The following is an 18,246-nucleotide window of genomic DNA, read 5'->3' as shown; positions in this document are numbered from 1 at the left end:
GAATTTCACAGGTCAGATGGAAAGTGAGGTCATTTTGAATGTGCAACACCCAGGTTGGGCCAGATTAGGCCATGCCCAGAAAAGGCTCTATTATTAGGTGCTTTTAGGAGCCTGAATGTGGAACTGTTGATGTTAATGACTTTTTGGCAGTTTTTAGTTTGCTAGCAAAGCAGCAAGGTTAAGGGCGACACATGAGGATTAAGGAACAGTAGGAGACCTCCTTTAAAAAGAGAAGAAAATGGGCATTTTGCATTCACTGCCACTTACCTCCTGCTCTCGTTGAAATATTACAACCCGACCCCCCTTGTCCCCTGTCGCTAGTAATTCTCCCGTGTGGTTGAATTCTACCGTAGAGATAATGTCAGCTGAAAAGGAGAAGACAAAGGCAATTAAAGTAACTGCACACTTACTTTGAAACGATAGATAATAGATATACTTTTCTGTGCACTGAAGGGCTCTAGGCTTTGTCTCTGCAGTGGAATTTACAAGGATTTGATGCTCTGTATTTTAAGCGCCACGAGAAGTGGCATTTGAGAAAGTCAGTTTCCGAGATGCCCACACTGCAGGGTGGAACATCTGGAGAGAACAAAAGGGAAAAACACACGCAGACCCTTTTGTTAGGGGCAAGAGATAACGCATTTCTTTAACGGCTCCAGGAAATGGCAATTTTTTTTTTTTTTTTTTTTTGAGACTTTCTACCCCTTACGGATCTTTTACCCACCCAGGAGTTTTGCATTCTCCTTCCTTCTACACAGAGACACTTCCCCAAAGAGGTTTCAGGCATGGCTATTCAGACTCGGGCTGAGGACTGTGATGCACACGGCTTGGGGGGCCTGGAAGCTCAGACGTGGAAAATGTAGGGACGGAGCAGGAAGATTTCACTGGGACACTAGGAGGCAGGAATTCAGGAGGGTCCCCACAAATGCAGCTTGACCCACGCTCCCTCTTCCCTGGCGAGCCCAACACACCCTTCTGGAAGAGCACAGCCTTATTCCAACCCCAGGAGCAAGGTGCTGAGAAACAGGGTCACGAGGTCAGAGGGGAGAGGGCAATTTGTACTCTGTATTTCAGAACGAAGAAAATACACAGGCGCCAGAACCCAGATCACAGATAATTGCTGAAGGAATGCCAGCCTGCCAGGTCTTTCTTCAACCCTGGTTACCCTGGAGGAACACGGACAGGTAAATTACCTATGATTGGATTTATTAGGGCTATTTTTAGAAAAAATGTCAGAGGTTAATTCCTCTGCAATTATTCTCCTGCAGGGCTCCAACAATTGCTACCAAGAGTACAAATGAGTTAAAAAAAAAAAAAAAAAAGAGGCAGGGGAATTATGACGATGGCCTTTGACAGAAGAACATTCTCAAGATTATGTCCATGTGAGGAAAGCAAAGGGGAAACAGTGAGGTGGAAAAAGAAGGCGATTACTCCTGAATAATTCAAATCTCAAATCTCACTTCAATATCATTTCAGGATTTTTTTTTTTTTGGTATGACTGGTTTATTCAGGTAAGTTGTGTAAAATTCTCCACTTTGCATGGAATTACCCTGTTCCATATGTGAAAATGCTTCCAATGGTCATTCTTTGTGCAGAAGTAAAACGAGCAGGCACAGGCCACAGCCACTTTCAAGCAGGGCACATTTAAAAGAACAATTCATGATTTCCTGTTTTGGCCTCTTAGATGTCTGACCCCAGGGGCAGCAAATTCAAAGCCCCATAGAACCATGGGGTGTCAGGGTGTGAAGCAACCTCAAGTGAGGTAGAAAGCCTGTGGCCCCTCTTAAGGGTAAGTGGCTAGGCTACTCAGCTTACACCAATTGTGGAAATGAAATATTTCATGTGTTGTTGGGTTTTTCCATTTAAAAAAATTTTTAAAAATAATATTTATACTCAATCATTTCAATTTTACATATTGTCAACTTTTTTTTCAAAGCCATGACATTAAAAAAAAAATAATCTCGACTGTGGGCTGAATATGTTTTGTGAGTCACGAGTCTATGACTTCTGGTCTACCAAGTCTTTCTTCAGAAAAGGCCACCCCATTCCTTACTGATGATCTCAACTAGAACTCTAGTCTGTCCACTCAGGGAGCCTCCTCTGAATGAATGCAACTTCAAGGAAACACAATCTAAACTGTGTGGTTACTCTGCTCCTGATCCAAGTTCAGAAGCCCATTTTGGTAACAAGTGCCCATTGCGGAGTACGCAAGCCCAGTAAGGCTGGAAAGCCGGCACCACAAGTGAATTACTAGACCACTTTCCTTTGTTGGAGTGTATGTATGTTAGCAAAGCACTTTCAGGTAAAGAGGAGAGAAGAGGCTGTTCAGAGTTTGCCGCTGTCTCAGAATGTCCTGGGAAAGCACTTGAGCGCTAGGATACAGTTCTAACACTAGTTCCTGCTTCTGGCTTTTCGGTGAGTGGTGAGCAACGGGGCTATTCACGAAGCTTCCTGATTTGTGCAGAAGCTGACGTGGACGTGGCTATTTCTTCTCACTTTAGGCTTCTGTCAGGTACCTCTGCATGAGGCAAAGCTCTCAAACTGCTGAAGACATAAACACTTCTCTGAAGGAAAGAAGGGTGGGGAGGCTGCGTATATTCATTACCAGAGTCACACTGAGGTCTTTGGGGCCAACATCTGGCTCAACTTCAGTCTACTCCCTTCCTGTTAACAGCACTGTTGACACAGGCTCCAGAGTTCTAGAAGGTGCACTGGGAACCGAAAGATGGGCCTTCCCTTTTAGTGAAGTTGGGTATCAGAAGGAAGAGTTAAGTACCTTTCCCAAGGTCAGCCTTTTTCTCAGTTTCCAAGAAAATGTTACCCCAAGGGAAACAAAATTCCACTCCCGCAGAGATGACATACACATTTGTCCTTTTGTCCTGACTCTCTGTGAAAATGTCATCACTCTCCTTTTTGGGGGTACACAGGTCAAAACAAGGTAGGGCTCAAGCTCACAGCTGAGCCACATGATCCCACCTCATGTTATTAGAACTCTGCATTATGAGTGATCCAGGCATGACCCTGCTCCTAAAAATGTCCCATTTATTTTCCAATTGTTGTAATTATTAGTGCTATGCCTCCCTCAAGAACTTGTGAGAGAGGGGCGCCTGGGTGGCTCAGTCGTTAAGCATCTGCCTTCGGCTCAGGTCATGATCTCAGGGAGCTGGGCTTGAGCCCTGCATCAGGCTCCCTGCTTTCCCTCTCCCACTCCCCCTGCTTGTGGGTTCTCTCTCTTGCTGTGTCTTTCTCAGTCAAATAAATAAAATCCTTAAAAAAAAAAAAAAAAACAAACTTGTGAAAGAAAGGCTGATTGGCATGGCAGGATTCTCAAATTCTTTAGTCCTCTTGCCAAGACCTTAGCTTTATTATAATCCTGTCACTCAGGTGGTGTGTATGTTAGGTTGTTTACACCAGCTATTGTCTACCTCCCTTCAAAGCACAGGCCACTGCGGCTCCAGTTAATACCTGTTTGGAACTTTCATGTTTCCAGACTCATTTATCATTGCTAAGCCCGTAGGTGCAACCAGAATGCCTTAACACCCCATCCATCTCTGCAGATCTTCATCTAGGACTGTTTAATAATTGATGCCAACCTCATGAATCACCCCCATTCCAATTTCAAGACACTCAAACTTCTGATACAAATACTCTTGTCTGCAACAGGCTCTGGGAAGAGCAGCTGAAGTCAGAAAAGCCAGGACGCTCCAGATAAAATAGCTCTTGTTGAGTATAGAGAAGACGCGGCGGTAACCATCAACGAGTGGGCCCTACCACAACACCTTCATCTGAGATCACGATCAAAAGTAATCAATTCATCAAGTTCAATAGGACATTCACCTTTAAATGACATGTGTACATGACAACTCATTTTATCAAATGTCAAGCGAAATCACACTGTTATATAAGAAGCTGTAAACTGGGGCATTTTCCCGTCTTTTCCGTAGAGATGTAGATGTAGCGCATGTTTTTGACTACAAACAAAAACCAGAGGCCAAAAGCAGTTATGGAGGTCAAATGTAGTTAACATGATTTTTTAAAAGGAAACCCTGGGAGGTAGCATGTTTGCCCTGTTCCACATTTCTGTGTGCTGATTTCATTTCCACAAGATGGTAGCCCAGTAACCCCATTTCTAGTTCAGTAGGCACCGCTAAGCCTGAGTTTTTCTTTCTAAATCAATCTTTGCATCTTACAAAGGTTCCAGACTAGTAAATTCATAATCAAGTCTCCATTTACCTGAATAATGAAACTGACTTGGCCCTTAGATGCCTATGATGAGGCTGAAGAAATGGAGGGAACCTCCAGCAGCACATGCCCTAGTCTCTCACTGCTCCATGAGGGACTGGAGTCCAAGCAACGCCTGGGCTGAGCACAACGATTAGGTGAAGTACCATCCAAAGAGCAGGGTGACAATTTCGATAAAATTCTGGCTCAGTTTAAGCCTGGAGAGGACCTAAAGCCAAAGCCTCGGTGGGACAAGGTCTTACTGACCAGGTCAGGAGCACTGGCCTCTTCGCATCAATCATACAGATGCAGATGAGAAGGTAATGCAATTTAGCCTTCAGAGCCCATTAAATGTTTTATCTCTCATCTAAGAAACATTTGGGAGGTAATCCTATAAAGTCATTTACTCTACTGAGGTCAGCTAGCCAGTTCTGTCCACTCAGTACTTGGGCTGTCTTCTGGGTGGTAAGTTGGGCTCTAGGCAGATCTGTCTGCTTCTGTATCGAAGAGGAGGGAAACCAGTGTCACAGTGGATGACAATGGTGAAACACGGCGGTGGCTGGAAAGTTTGTGTTGAGAGGGATTTGGGAGGTCACGTGCAGGGCGAAGGGTTCTGATTAATTGGGACTGGGTCCTGAGTTGCACAGCGAGGGACAGGGGGCAGCATGTATACCCTTGTGGTCACTGCCTAGGGGCTTGTAGTTAGATTGGCAGTGACTCTGTGGCTCATTAGACAAACAGGGGAGTCTCAGGCTCCCAGCAGGTATTAAAATTACTCCTTCCATCTGCTTAAAACTGTGGCCTCCTTCTTGGGCTCTGGTTCACAGCCCAAAGTCAGCATCCGTTTTTCTCAGATAGGATTTTCTCTGTTAAGTTTTGATGAAATGGTGTGTTGGAGTATAGTTTCCATCAAAATAGGGGGATAAAAGGAGGTCTGGTTATGGCCATACAGGATATGCCCAAGTATGGCTACTGGGATTGGGTCAAAATGGCCTAGTTCTTGGAAAATTTTAATACACTCTAAAATTTAAAAAAAAAATCAGGCAATAAAACAGTAGATATGCAATGACTGCCATTTTTAAAAAGTATACTCATTTTAAAATATATCTTTTTTAACTGGTAAAGCAATATATGCTTATTAAAACTCCCTTTAATACCAAGATGATGCTTAAAATATAAAATGAAATTTCTCTTACAATCTGACTCTCTGGAAAATAATAATTAACTCCTATAAGTACACACACACACACACACACACACACACACGCAATCCCAGACCGAAGTCTGTCAGCCAGAGTCCAGAATGATGTTTTAGTGTAAGATGTGAATGATTTAACTTATTATAATCTTTTTTTCTAGTTTTCCAGGATTTTGTAAACTTTTTTTATCTGGACTATCCACCTTGAATAATTTTTAATCTGTGAAAAATTTTCATTGGTTTTCAAACTGAACACAACATTTTAGCATTTATCTCAGTGCTTCTGTAGACTTAAAAAAAAATTCTTTCTAATTTCCCAGAGAGTAAAATTCACTCTTTGTGCCATACAGCTCTTGGAGTTTGGACCAATGCATGTAGAGGTGTATCCATGATGCCCAACCATGATAGAGAAGTTTCCAAATGTTAAAAACCATTATGTAAGGACAGAGGCTTCATACTGTTGGTCTCTATGGATAGGGTTCGGTTGGGAACCAAAAGCTCCTTCCTCACTAGTGAGAGTCAAAGATTTCATGTTTTAATCTTACTGTTTAGATATTATCACTGTTGAAAATTGTGTCCTCAGAGTGGCAGGAAACAAAACTCACCACCATGCCTTTGTTAGCCCGCACCACAAACTTGGCTTATGCATGAGGTTTTCTGCCTGTGGAGTCAACGTTTGCTCTGTACTGAAACAGAACTGTGTTCAGTCCTTCGTTTGGGAGTAGCATTAGCTTCTTAAGTTGGTGTATTTCTCACATTCCTGTAGCTCAGTTCTAGTGACAGCAGTAATAAATACCAAGCACTGAACAGTGAAAACAAGTGGATCTCATTTTGCTCACCAGTTTTATTTATTGGCAAGAGCTGCCCAGGGAGAAAGATTCTGGTATCATAGCTGGGCTTGGTGGGATATGGTGGCAATCAGTTGGTGAATGTCTGGTGTGGGTACGGAAGGAGCCAGTACACAGGCCACGTGCTTGCAGTTCTGACCTTCTGTGTATCACACACACTCACTGACTGATCCAGACTTGAGACCCTTGTCACCGGACCAGTGCCTACTGTTTAGATCCTGAATTCTTTTCCTTTCATTTGAATGTAATGAATTCTGTGTGTATTGGTTTTAACTTCCGTCTGGCGCTGGTATTCCTCCTACATCAAAGAAAGCAGGTAGAAGGGTCCAATAGTCCCCAACCCAAAATCTTTTCACAAGTGCTGCTTCCTATGCAATGGCAAGCACAGTGCTTCCTATGCAATGGGCATGGGTTCAATGTCAGCCTGCCTGGGAAGACCAAGCAAGCAGGGTGTTAGGACAGATATTCTCGGTTAGCTACTCCTACCCGGTCTTTCTCCCTTGCCTGTTGCCCACTGCAGAGGCTGAAAAATCCAGATTCTTGCTTCGCAGACTCCCTTGTGTCTAGGGGTGGCAATGGGAATGAAAGATGGTCTGTGAGGCACACAGGCAAGTCTTCTGGGGGGCAAGGAGGCAGAGATTCTGGGAAGAAGTTTTTCTCCCTGAATAAAAGCGAGGAAGCAAGTGAGGTGTGGTCTTCCGGCTATACGGATATACTCCTTGTGTACAGCTGTTTTTTTTTTTTTTTTTTAAAGATTTATTTATTTGAGAGAGAGAGAGAGAGCATAAGCAGGGGGGAGGGGCAGAGAGAGGGAGAGAATCTCCAGCAGACTCCCCACTGAGCGTGGAGCCCAACATGGGGCTCGGTTTCACAACCCTGAAATCATGACCTGAGACAAAACAAGAGTCAGATGCTCAACCAACTGAGCCATCCAGGAGCCCCCATACTACTGCTTTCTCACATGATTTTATGTGGCTGTGATATGTGAAGCTGTGGCAGCCATCATGCGACCATGAGATGACAGGGCAGGAGGTTGAATATGACAGAAGAAAGGGACAATGTCCTTGGGGACATCACTGAACGGCAAAACCTACCTCAGGAAGAGCCTATGTCTGAGCTTGTTAAATAATACATACCAAGCGGTAAAAGCCACTGCCAGAATGATTTTCTGTTATTTGCATCTAAATGCATACTAACAGACATGTCTTTCCATCTTTGTTTTCCTCATAGCACTTTGCACAGGGCCAGACTATTAATGTAAGCTGAATTGGGAGGGAAAAAAAAAAAAAGATTCTTGGTCCTGCAGCCTCTGTGCACCAACTCTCACACACACATTTTCATGTCAGTTTATTACGTGACCAGTGTTCGTTCATACTTGCTTAGTTCCCAGCATCGAGGTGGTTTGTTTCTCCCCCCCTTTCCCTGTGTGCAAATGGTACATTACTAGTTTGGCCATTCAGTTACGAAAGAAGCCTATTGAGATAGAAGCATTCCCCCCGCCTTCAATTGATCATGGGGTCCATCATAAAATTATGACTTCAAAGGGACCGAATCATGCTCTCTGTAGGAGCTAAGTTCTCCCGGTTAAGTCTGGAAAGCCCACCATGCTTGTTGAGCTGTGAAAATCCAGATGGTGGGAAGCCAGTGAGTAATGAATGCCATGCTGTTTCTATTAAAATGCACAAAGCTTCCCCACACTGACCAAATCCCCAGCACTAACTAGGTGTGGGACGACCCAAAACATGTGGGTTGATAGAGGCTGCCTTTCATTCAAAATAGGTTCCTACCACACAGAAGCTAAGAAGAAAGTTCCTATCATTGGGACAAGACCTGCCCAAAGGCAAAGTAGTTTTAAAAATTCTAAGTCCTCCAAAGACAGAAAAATCCAGTGGGAAATTGGTAGCTGTCCAGACTTGCCTACAAGCCTGCATGGTTTATAGTGGAATCTGCTGTCAAGGTATCTACCATCTGTTCCCCACTCTCTCAGAAAGCATAGGAGTAATTAACTGCTTGGGCAATGCAAACTCTGTCAGTCATTCAGCTCTATTATCTCACAACATGGGTCATCTAGCACGGACCCCAAAATCTGTGGGACTCTGGGTCCAAAATAAGAAAGTTAATCACATCTGTGGGTCTCTACAGGATGATCTGGGGCAGGCAATGTGCCACCCAAACACACATGACGAGGAGTCTGTTTGGCATGTCTTTGGTCAACAATTTTGCTGTGCCAGAGGCTCTCAAGTCAGAAAGATACTGCACCTGCCTTGTGGGAATGAAATGTCCACATGTTTGTGTGTTGGCTCCAATTTTATTTATTTTGGGAAGCCTTGCAGGACTTCTCCCCAAACCCAGACAGCCTCCTTTACTTGGATGCTCCACTGCTCCCCATTCTTCTCCTTCATAACAACCTCACCACTTACCATTAGGACTTAAAACAGTAATAGGACCATTTTAAATGTCTTTCTTAGTCTCTGAATTGTGAACTCCATAAGGAACTTACTGAATTGTGAACTCCATAAGGAACATAAGGAACTCTTAAGATGTGATGGATGCTTCTCCATTTTTTTTCTTTAATCTATCACTGAATGAGAGCTACAAAGAATCAACACCAAATGGGCCACCATATAGAGAATAACCCTAAACAAAGTGTCAACAAACAAAACATTTATGTTGGAAGAATGTAAGAAGCCTATTATCCGGGGTGTGAGACAATGGGATGTTCTTAGTTTGGGGTGAGTATTTTATGACTTTAGAACCACAGAGACTGATCAGTAAAGAACAGGTTTCATCCTAAAAAGCCTTTGTCATGTTGTCATGTTCCTATGAATCACAGGAAGAGAAAACATCAAATAGGTTGGTAAGAGAGGGTATTGGGAGAGGGCATGGAGGTAGCAATGACACACCCAAAGTGGATTTGGAGCAAATAGGTCTGAAATGCATGGAATCTATTTAGTCAACACCTACTATGTGTAGATCATTGGGCTGGCTGACAGGTATATGCTATAAACAGAACACATATGGTCTTTGCCTTCAAGAAGCTTTCAGCCTAGAGGACTGGAAGCAGTGTAAACAGGGATATGGTAAAAAAAAAAAAAAAAAAGTTGAGGGGCGCCTGGGTGGCCTAATGGGTTAAAGCTGCTGTCTTCGACTCAGGTCATGATCTCAGGGTCCTGGGATCGAGCTCCACATCGCGCTCTCTGCTCAGCGGGGAGCCTGCTTCCCCCTCTCTCTGCCTGTCTTTCTGCCTACTTGTCATCTCTGTCAAATAAATAAATAAAATCCTTAAAAAAATAAAAATATTTTTTAAAAAGTTGAAAAATGGAAAAGAGTTTGTTCATCAAACACCCTATAATGGAAGTCTTAGAGCCAGGGAGTAAGAACCCTATTGTTTGACCTAGAAGGCAAAAGGAAGTCGCTACTGAAACTTACGGTAACTCACATGTCATCCATATGCCTGCATTCAAGAAATCTCCTAGGGGCGCGTAGGGTGGCTCAGTTGGTTAGCGGGCTGCCTTCAGCTCAGGTCACCATACAAGGGTCCTGGGATCGAGCCCCACCTTGGGCTCCCTGCTCCATCGGGAGTCTACTTCTCCCTCTGCCCCTATCCCCACTCGTGTGCATGCACATTCTAAAAAAAATAAAATCTTTTTCTCTGAAGGAAAAATTGAACAATAAATACAATATGTCCATGCGCTAAATTCTAGATAGGCCTAAAGAATGAAAGAAGAATGCAGCAGGACAAGATTTGGATTTTTCCTCCTAAAACGTGAAGTTTCTATGTCAAACACAATAAAGATGCTGCTACCAGTTTACAAGGTATTATACAATGATGATTTTTCAATGGTCTAAGCAAAGAAAATAGAAAGTATTGGAACCAAATGTGCCATTTACAGTTCTATGAATCAGTATTTTTCTTTCTCTCGTATCCTTTCTCTCTTCCCATCCCACTCCCTCCATTCTTCAATCTCAATCTCTCTCTCTCTCTCTCTCTCTCTCTCTCTCCCTGGCTAGGTGTTGTGGTGTTTTGAAGATTATAAAAAAGTATTACTCTCAACGTGCCTCGCTGGCTCAGTCCGTATCGTATGTGACCCTTGATCTTGGGCTTGTAAGTCTGAGCCCCATATTTGGCATAGAAATTACTTAAAAATAAAATCTTTTAAACAAAAAATATTACTCTCGAGGCACCTGTGGCTCAGTTGGTTAAGTGTCTCTCTTGATTTCAGTCCAGGTCGTGATCTCAGGCTTGTGAGACTGAGCCCCACAATGGGCTCTGTGCAGGCTCGCTTAAGATTCTCGCTTTCTCCCTCTGCCCCTCCCCCCCTAAAAAATTACTGTCTCTTGGATATGTTTATTTTAAAACATTGAATATAATACTTAACACATAATAGCTAAACAGTAAAAGGTAGCATAATTAAGCTAGTGTTGATGTCCATCACCAGCATGACATAAAACTTAATAAATATTCTTCAGGCAAGAGCACTATGGTATATTCTTACTGCTGTTTTATATCCACTGAAAACTGGATATTTATAAAATTTATTATATTTGATTTCATGTTCATGTGGCAATTTAGGTATCAACAAATAATATAAGATGTAGAAAAATCAAGAAATACCAAGTGTCGATAGATTTATTCATAATTCCACTTAGTCACTCAAAAAATAATCGGGGACCACATCTTACATGTGTTGAACACTATTCTAGGTATTGAGTATACATCAGTTAATAAAATAGAGACAATATTTGTCCTTCTGGCACTTACATTCTACTTGTGGAAAAAAAAAAACACCAACAGTCAATGTTATAATAAATTGCACTGTATGTCATGTACTTTGGGAAACAAAAAGCTGAGTAAGGGACATTAGGAGTTTGGGAGGTAGGTGGGAAGCTGAGATTTGAAATACAGTGATTGTGAGAAGCCTCCCTGAGCGGACTTGAAAGGGAAGAGAGAGATCACTATGTGGGTGTCTGAAGGAAGAGTGCTTCCTGCCCACAGGGAACAGACAGGGAGAAGATCCTCAGAGAGAAACCTACATGTGTCTACAAACCTGCCTAGCCAGAGCCGTGCAAACGAGGAAAAAATGAGATCAGACAAACGAGAGACTCAGGCACCGGAAAGCTCTGAGGACCACAGCAAGCACTCTGGCTTTTACTAAAAGTGAAATGGGCACAGCAATGGGTAGATGGTAAATTTTGGGTTATGTCCCCTTGATCACATTTTTTTTAAAAAGTGAGAAAAAAATGAAACAGAAGGCTGCCGGAGAGGATTGAGCAGAGGAGTGAGATGGTCTGATGTGCGACAAGTATCACCGGGGGCAGAAAGCAGAGGGCTGAAGGAGCCTCTGGAAGGGTATGGCCGTAATCCTGGGGAGAGGTGGGGGTGGCTGGGACCGAGGGCCAGCAGTGAGGGTGGAGAGCAGCAGTAAGATTCTGGATGCGTACTGACCCAGTAGACTTCACAGCATTTGCAGAGGGACTGGTTGTGGGTATGAAAGACAGGATTCAGGATGATTCCAAGGTTTCTGCCCTTGGCAGCTAGCATGACACAGTTGCCTTCGCTGAGACGGGAAGTTTGTGGGTGAAGCAACAATTTGAGGGGAAGACCAGATACTCCATTTTAGGCATGTGAAGTAGGAGGGGTTTATAAATAAAGACACGGAGTAGATTCATTGGAAATACAGTTTAGAGTTCAGGAGGGGGTCTGAGTTGGGGATAAAATCTTGGGAGTTCATTAACATTTCGGATGATAGTTAAAGCCATGGGATTGTATGAGATCTCGGGGAGTGAGTGTATGAATTAGGAGGAAAGTCAAGGGCTGAACTTTGGGGTACTCCCATATCTAAGAGGTTGGGAAAAGAGGAGGAATCAGGAAAAGTGAAGAAGGAGCAGCTGGTAAGAGAGGACAGTGATCAAAAAAAGCTGAGAGTCGTGGATGCCAGTGAATTTCAGAGGAGAGAGAGATCCATCATGCCCAACACTGCTGATCTGCAAGGCAAAGCCTTTAAGTGACCTTTGGATTTGAACCTTGGAAGTCGCTTTTGACCTTGCCAAGTGGGGTTTCTATGGATCAGTGGGGGTGAGTTTGGTGGAACCTTGGAGTGTGTTTCAGAGTGAATGGGAGGAGGAGAATGAGAGAGGGTTACAGTAGGACACTACCCCTCAGGGAGTTTTGCTGAGAAGCCTAGCAAAGGAACGAGGCAGAAGATGGTAAGGGACGTCTATTTTTTTTTTTTTTTTTAATCATAGAAGCAGCAGCATGTGTATATGCTAATGAGAAAGTTTCAGCAGCTAGGAAAAAATGAATGGTGAAGAAGAGAGAAGGCTGAACTTCTGAATGAATGCAGGCATGCATGCTTGAATAAACTAGTACGTACCCAGGACTGCTCCACCACTGAGAGATGAAATCGAATCATCCCTGGTTCAATTCCCACCCACAGCAAAAGATGGTTAGGAAGAAAAATGCTATGAAAACCCTATCTTCATAGAAGGTTTAACAGGACCCTCAAAGCATTTAATATTGCAAGAGTTTCTCCCACAGACCAACCTATCAGATGTCCATGTGATCACCCTGAATCAAAGAATAATGTCTTGGTTTTCTTTTTGTTTCTTCTTCCCTTCCTGCTTGTTCTCCTCTTCTCTATCCCTCTTTTTCCTCTTTCCTTCCTCCCCTTTCTCTTTTTCTGTGTTCCATCCCTCCCTCCTTCCTTCATCTTCCGAGGCCAGGAGCAGAAAGGACTCTATTTCTTCTGTTGCAATACAGCTCCAGGTCCATTACCTCCTGTCTGCAGATTGGATAGAAGGTTGCTCAACTGCATATACCTTTTTTTTTAAAGTTAAAAAAAAATTATTTATTTGACAGAGAGAGAGATCACAACTAAGCAGAGAGGCAGGCAGAGAGAGGGGGAAACAGGTTCCTTGCTGAGCAGAGAGCCCAATGCAGGGCTTGATCCCAGGACCCCAAGACCATGACCCGAGCTGAAGGCAGAGGCTTAACCCACTGAGCCACCCAGGCGCCCCTCAACTGTGTATACTTTAAAATGCTAAGTCAACTTCAAGATCACTCGCACATGGGTAGCCTGACCTCTTCATGGCCTTTCTTGGGTGATTTTCCCCATCATTCCTAATATCACACAGAAAGAAACAAGTCTGTCAGAGCAAAAAGAAAAAACCCACACTCTCTCTGGCCCTGTGGAAGATTTATAGACACTTTGCAAATAGCCAGACCCAGGTCACGGTGCCAGGAACTTTCCAAGTGATTTGCAGATCTCCCTGCCAGGAAGTCAGTCTTCAATGGAAAACTCTTCTGGCTGAACCTTCCTTTATTACGGTGTGGCTGCTGGGAGAGGATCACAACTGTCATACAAAAGACCTTCTGAAATTAACCAGCTATTCGCCTGGCCCTGAGATATTTCAGCCTCAGAAATATACCACTCTCTCACAGTTTTTCTTCAAAACAAGGACTTACTGATCTGGTCTACTATGTGCCAGGCATAGTAATAGACCCTTTACCTGAACTCTCTTCCTTAATCTCTATTTCCAGGCTCATTTATTGAACACCTTCTTTGGCCAGCATCCATGTTGTGTGTTTTATGTGATGTCATTGAAACGTCGCTCGGACGCCACGATTTCAGTCTCTTCTTCCATTTTTCAGATGGGGAAATGGCTCAGAGTCATGAAATAACTTGCCCACATCCAGAAGGCTAATAGGGGAGCTGGGATTGGTACCCAACTCTGGTCCCAGAGCCTGCATTCATCACCTGCCTTTCACGTCCTGCTTCTGTTCCCTCTGCCTTCTGTTGTTTCTTTTTTCTCCTTGCTTTTGTGGGTCATTCTCCCCCCCACCCCCCCGCCATCCTGTCTTCATCTTCCACTCACAATACTTACGGGCTTTATTTCTTAACCTGGCAAAGTGGAACTTCTGGGTTCAGCCTTAACTTTTCCATCAATCGGCTGTACTCCTTGTCACCCACCCAGCAATTTAACAACTTTAACTCCAGGACCCTATGCAAATGCTGTCTGTGCTAACTGCCTGTGAAGCAATTTCATTTTGCCCAAGACCTTCTTTCCATTGCGTGTGCCTGCTGACACATGTGACCCTGGAGGCTAAGATCTTATTCCCTATTTTAGTCTAGGGACACAGCTTAGGGACTGGCACTTAGGAGGTTTGCACAAAATACCTGTTTAGTGGCTGAATGAAAAAATGAACACACGAATCCTTTAAGGCCAACTCAGATGTCATCTATTCTGCGACGCCTTCCATGGGCTCCCCCTGATTGGAACATAATCCCTTCCCCCACGCAGCTCCCCCCAAGTCTCTGGACCATCCAAAGGTACTTCTGTAGCTATTCCCACTTATGCAGCTACATAACAGAATGTACTCGTTCTCTCTCCTTAATTAAATTTATTTCACTAAGGGCACAGTTCCTATTTTACCCATCTTTGACTCTACCAATAAATGCCATGTAAAACTTGACTAACTCAGCGTTTTCTCACTGGGCATGACTGTTGGGTTATGGTACGAATGTTAATAGATGCTTCGGTATTCTGTGTGTGTGTGTGTGTGTGATATTTCTTTAACTAGACGATAAGTTCCTTGAAGACAGAATCCCATTTATTTCCTTAACAGATAGCATCTTTATCAGTATTTAAGATCTCAGAGTGCAGATGATATAAACAGTCCCCATTGGGAGTTCTAATATTCTCACGGGGACAGCTGAATGTTGGCCTATGCAATGCATATCCCAGTTCTTCCCTAAAAAGAGAGTCACACATGCTCCATTTCTGTCTACAGCTTATTATTGTTGTTTTAAAAGGGTCAGGACTTGTAGGTTCATGGCCTGGGACATCTTTGAAATAAACCCAGTACTTGAGAAATCGAGTGCCAAGCCCATTTTCAGAAGCACTTTCTCTAAGCACAGCAGATGTAGAGGAGTGGAAATAAGGAACACATTTCCATGTCTGTAAGTACTCTACTTTTGGGGACATTTCAAATACTGATTCCAACCATCTAAGTTATTGCCCTGGGGGAGTATGGAAAAGCTTAGGGCACGAGAGAGCCAGTAACTGTTAAATGCAGTAGCAAAATTCCTTTCTATCCAACACATACCATAAGAGGTTCTTAGCCTTGATTGTGAATGCATTGATTATTTCCTGCAAAGTCCACAGTATGAAATTTATTTTATCAAGTCATGGAAGAAATAAAACCGTTAAACACACAAGATACAGACTTAACTGGCCACAATCTCAAATCTTCACCTGAAATTAAATCAAAAGTAAAATGTACCAGAAGCCATTTTAAGGAAATTGAACCTTTTGGTAATTTCTCATTAAGGAAACAGTAGAAACAGTAGAAACTGGCCTTTCTCAGCCACTCAAACCTCATCTTAAATCCACTCCCTGACCCCCCATCTCCCTACATTTTAGCACCACCAATTTGCTTTCCAGATCTCATAAATGCCATGCTTCCTCCCACTCCTGGGTCTTCAAGCGTGCTGCTCTGTCTGCCTGAACTATTACTTTCCCTCCTCCCTTCTCCTTGGCTAGTGTCTATTAATTTTTTAAATTTCAGCTTAACCAGCACTTCCTGAGACCTTTTCCTGACAGCCTTATCAGAGTCACTCTACACAGCTCTATACCACTCTTTTCTTTCCCTTGAAAGCATCTAAAAGAATTCCTCGTTATAGATTTGTTTGGGGGGTTTATTGTTAATGTCTGTCTTCCCTATAAGCCTGTAAAATTCACTGAGGCAGGGATCACAAGTTATTTTTTTCACCTTGCTATTCCTGGCCCGCAGCCCCATCTTTGACACATAATCGATGTTCAGTGAAAGTATGGTTTTTCTGGAATATTTGTTAATAGTTACCCTCTCATACTGTTCTTGTCCACATGCAAGCACGCATACACACACCACAGACACATTTGGTTTTCAGTCACATTGGGTGTAGCCGCCCTGTACAATCATGAACATTTAAAAACCGAATGAGCCTCCCTCATTCTCTTCAAGATCTCCATTTGCCTTATTCTCCTAAGCTAATCACACACATGAAAACTCACGCACCATAAAATGTATCCACACCCTTCTGATTCTTAAATTCTTCCCTGTCTAAGCCAGTCTCCACCCTCTTCAGTCTTCAGGAAGAAAGAGGATAGAACACCAGAGACCGGGTGGGAAGATCTTTCTTCGCCAAGAAGTCTGACCCAGTAAACTATTTCAGTCACACACGCGGTTTGAATTGGACTGCCCGATTGCCGAGCAGGACTTCCTGAATGAGACAGTTTATTAGCCACTAAGCCAGCTTCCAGAACCTGTCCCTCTTCACTTGGTATGCCTGCAGTTAGCAGAGTGACAGAGTGAAGGCTGCTTGAGTGACGGGTGACGGGGAGTCACACGGAATAAAGGGTTGGAAAGAGCCGGCTACCCAGAGGCACCAGCCACAGCCTTAGGCTCAGGATCCCCAGTGCACGCAGCTGAAAATGAGGCTTGCTGTCAAGGGAAAACTATTCGCTGAGCACCTACTCTGTGCCTAATCCTGGGCGTGGTTTTGAGAAGCCATTCTGTGAGTCAACAGCAGTCTCCCCGCCCTGCTTTCAATGCCAGCATCGCTGGGCAGAATTCTTAACTTCCTTTCTTCCCCACCGTTTACTTAATCTGTGCGATGGGGGTGGTATTATACAGAGGCTGAAATGAGTCAGTTTCTGGAAAGCGCTCAGCATAGACACACACAAGCACTAAATAAGAATTAGAATAATGCTTTACCCAAAGTAATATAATGAGTGGTGGCCAACATCTCTTTTGATGTCAGAGAGACCCCATTCAGCTTTGCCATTTATGACAGACGTGCCTTTGGACAAGTTAGCTGAAATCTCTGAATCTCAGTTTCATTATCTGTAAAATCAAATGATGTGGGTGCCATTCTGATAGCATGTTAAAAACACTAACTACGGAAGGTACGGCGCTGAGCATGAGGCTTAGGATGCCGTAGGCATCTAGATCGATAGCTAGGATCGTGTGTTATTGCTCCACATGGATCGCCACCTTGGATCCCAGAGAAGCAGAGCAAGGCCCCACACTCGGCATCACAGGGCCAAAGAGTCCAGAGAACACCAACGGCAGTGTACAGTCATATCTGGACAGCGGGGTTTTTTTCTTGCGACACCACAATGTTAGTCCACATGATGATCTCCCATTTGTGGAATGAGATGCTTACATTTAGAAATTAGGAAGTTGTGTATGAACAATGCAGATTCTCAGTTTCTTTAGAAATCAATAGATTGGACCCACTGGACTAGCATCCCCACACAGCCACTCCTGGCGTGGGCTGGGAAGCAGCTGCCTCCTTTTAGAAGGGTGCGAGGTCTTGAACTGACCTCATCTCCCACCATTTCCTACCATTCCCCAACCTTGAGGCCAACTGTCAGCTCCCCTTTGTCCTCCTAAGGTTGTTCTCTGCCGCTCTGCCTTCATTTTTGATGTTACTTGGCTCCTGTAGGCATCTGAGTTAGCCGTTGCTGGTCTCGGGTGCTTGCGGGCTTTCTCTGGAAATGGATACCTCCATGAGGCTACAGATAAGGAAGCAACCCCTTTCTCTACTGAGCCTGAGGCCATTTGTCTACACTGGCAAAACAGAGTGTGGAACGAGTCAATTCCACAGCTAAAGACTGGCCTCTCCATGGAGCTGAGCACATCCTTAAAGAACAGCCTCCCTCCCAAAAGTTGGCCCCATAAATTCACAATTTTACTCACCCCGAGTCTTCTCCAGTTCCATTTAGACTGAGGGTAAAAGATATGGGACAAAGGTTAGGGGTGCTATACAATAATGCTTTAGAGCCAAATTTTCTAAAATATATCCTATGGGTTCTCAGTCCCTCAAGATTCTGATCCATGGGTGAAAAATGTCAAAATACGTTTGGGAACTAGCTCACACTTTATCTCACATCTTGGGGACACATCTGGGCAAATCAGTAAGTCAGAAATCTGTAGGA

General features: G+C 43.7%; 1 protein-coding gene across 8 annotated transcripts in view; it reads right to left on the bottom strand.

The window, feature by feature from the left end:
- The window catches only part of PPP2R2B (protein phosphatase 2 regulatory subunit Bbeta), a 459,837-nt gene that overhangs the window by 121,491 nt on the left and 320,100 nt on the right, over positions 1-18,246 (bottom strand). For 7 of the 8 annotated variants that reach the window (XM_082726028.1, XM_082726030.1, XM_082726031.1 and 4 more), the window contains one exon: positions 268-365. In XM_082726028.1, the coding sequence (XP_082582154.1) occupies positions 268-365 (98 nt within the window). Of the gene's footprint in view, positions 1-267; positions 366-18,007; positions 18,035-18,246 lie in introns of those variants that run through there. The other variant, XM_082726033.1, reaches the window with a different exon arrangement.

The sequence above is a fragment of the Mustela nivalis genome (genome assembly GCF_964662115.1).
Source record: "Mustela nivalis genome assembly, chromosome: 3".
In the NCBI taxonomy this organism is placed as follows: domain Eukaryota; kingdom Metazoa; phylum Chordata; class Mammalia; order Carnivora; family Mustelidae; genus Mustela; species Mustela nivalis.
This window is presented reverse-complemented; position numbering and strand designations above follow the sequence as displayed.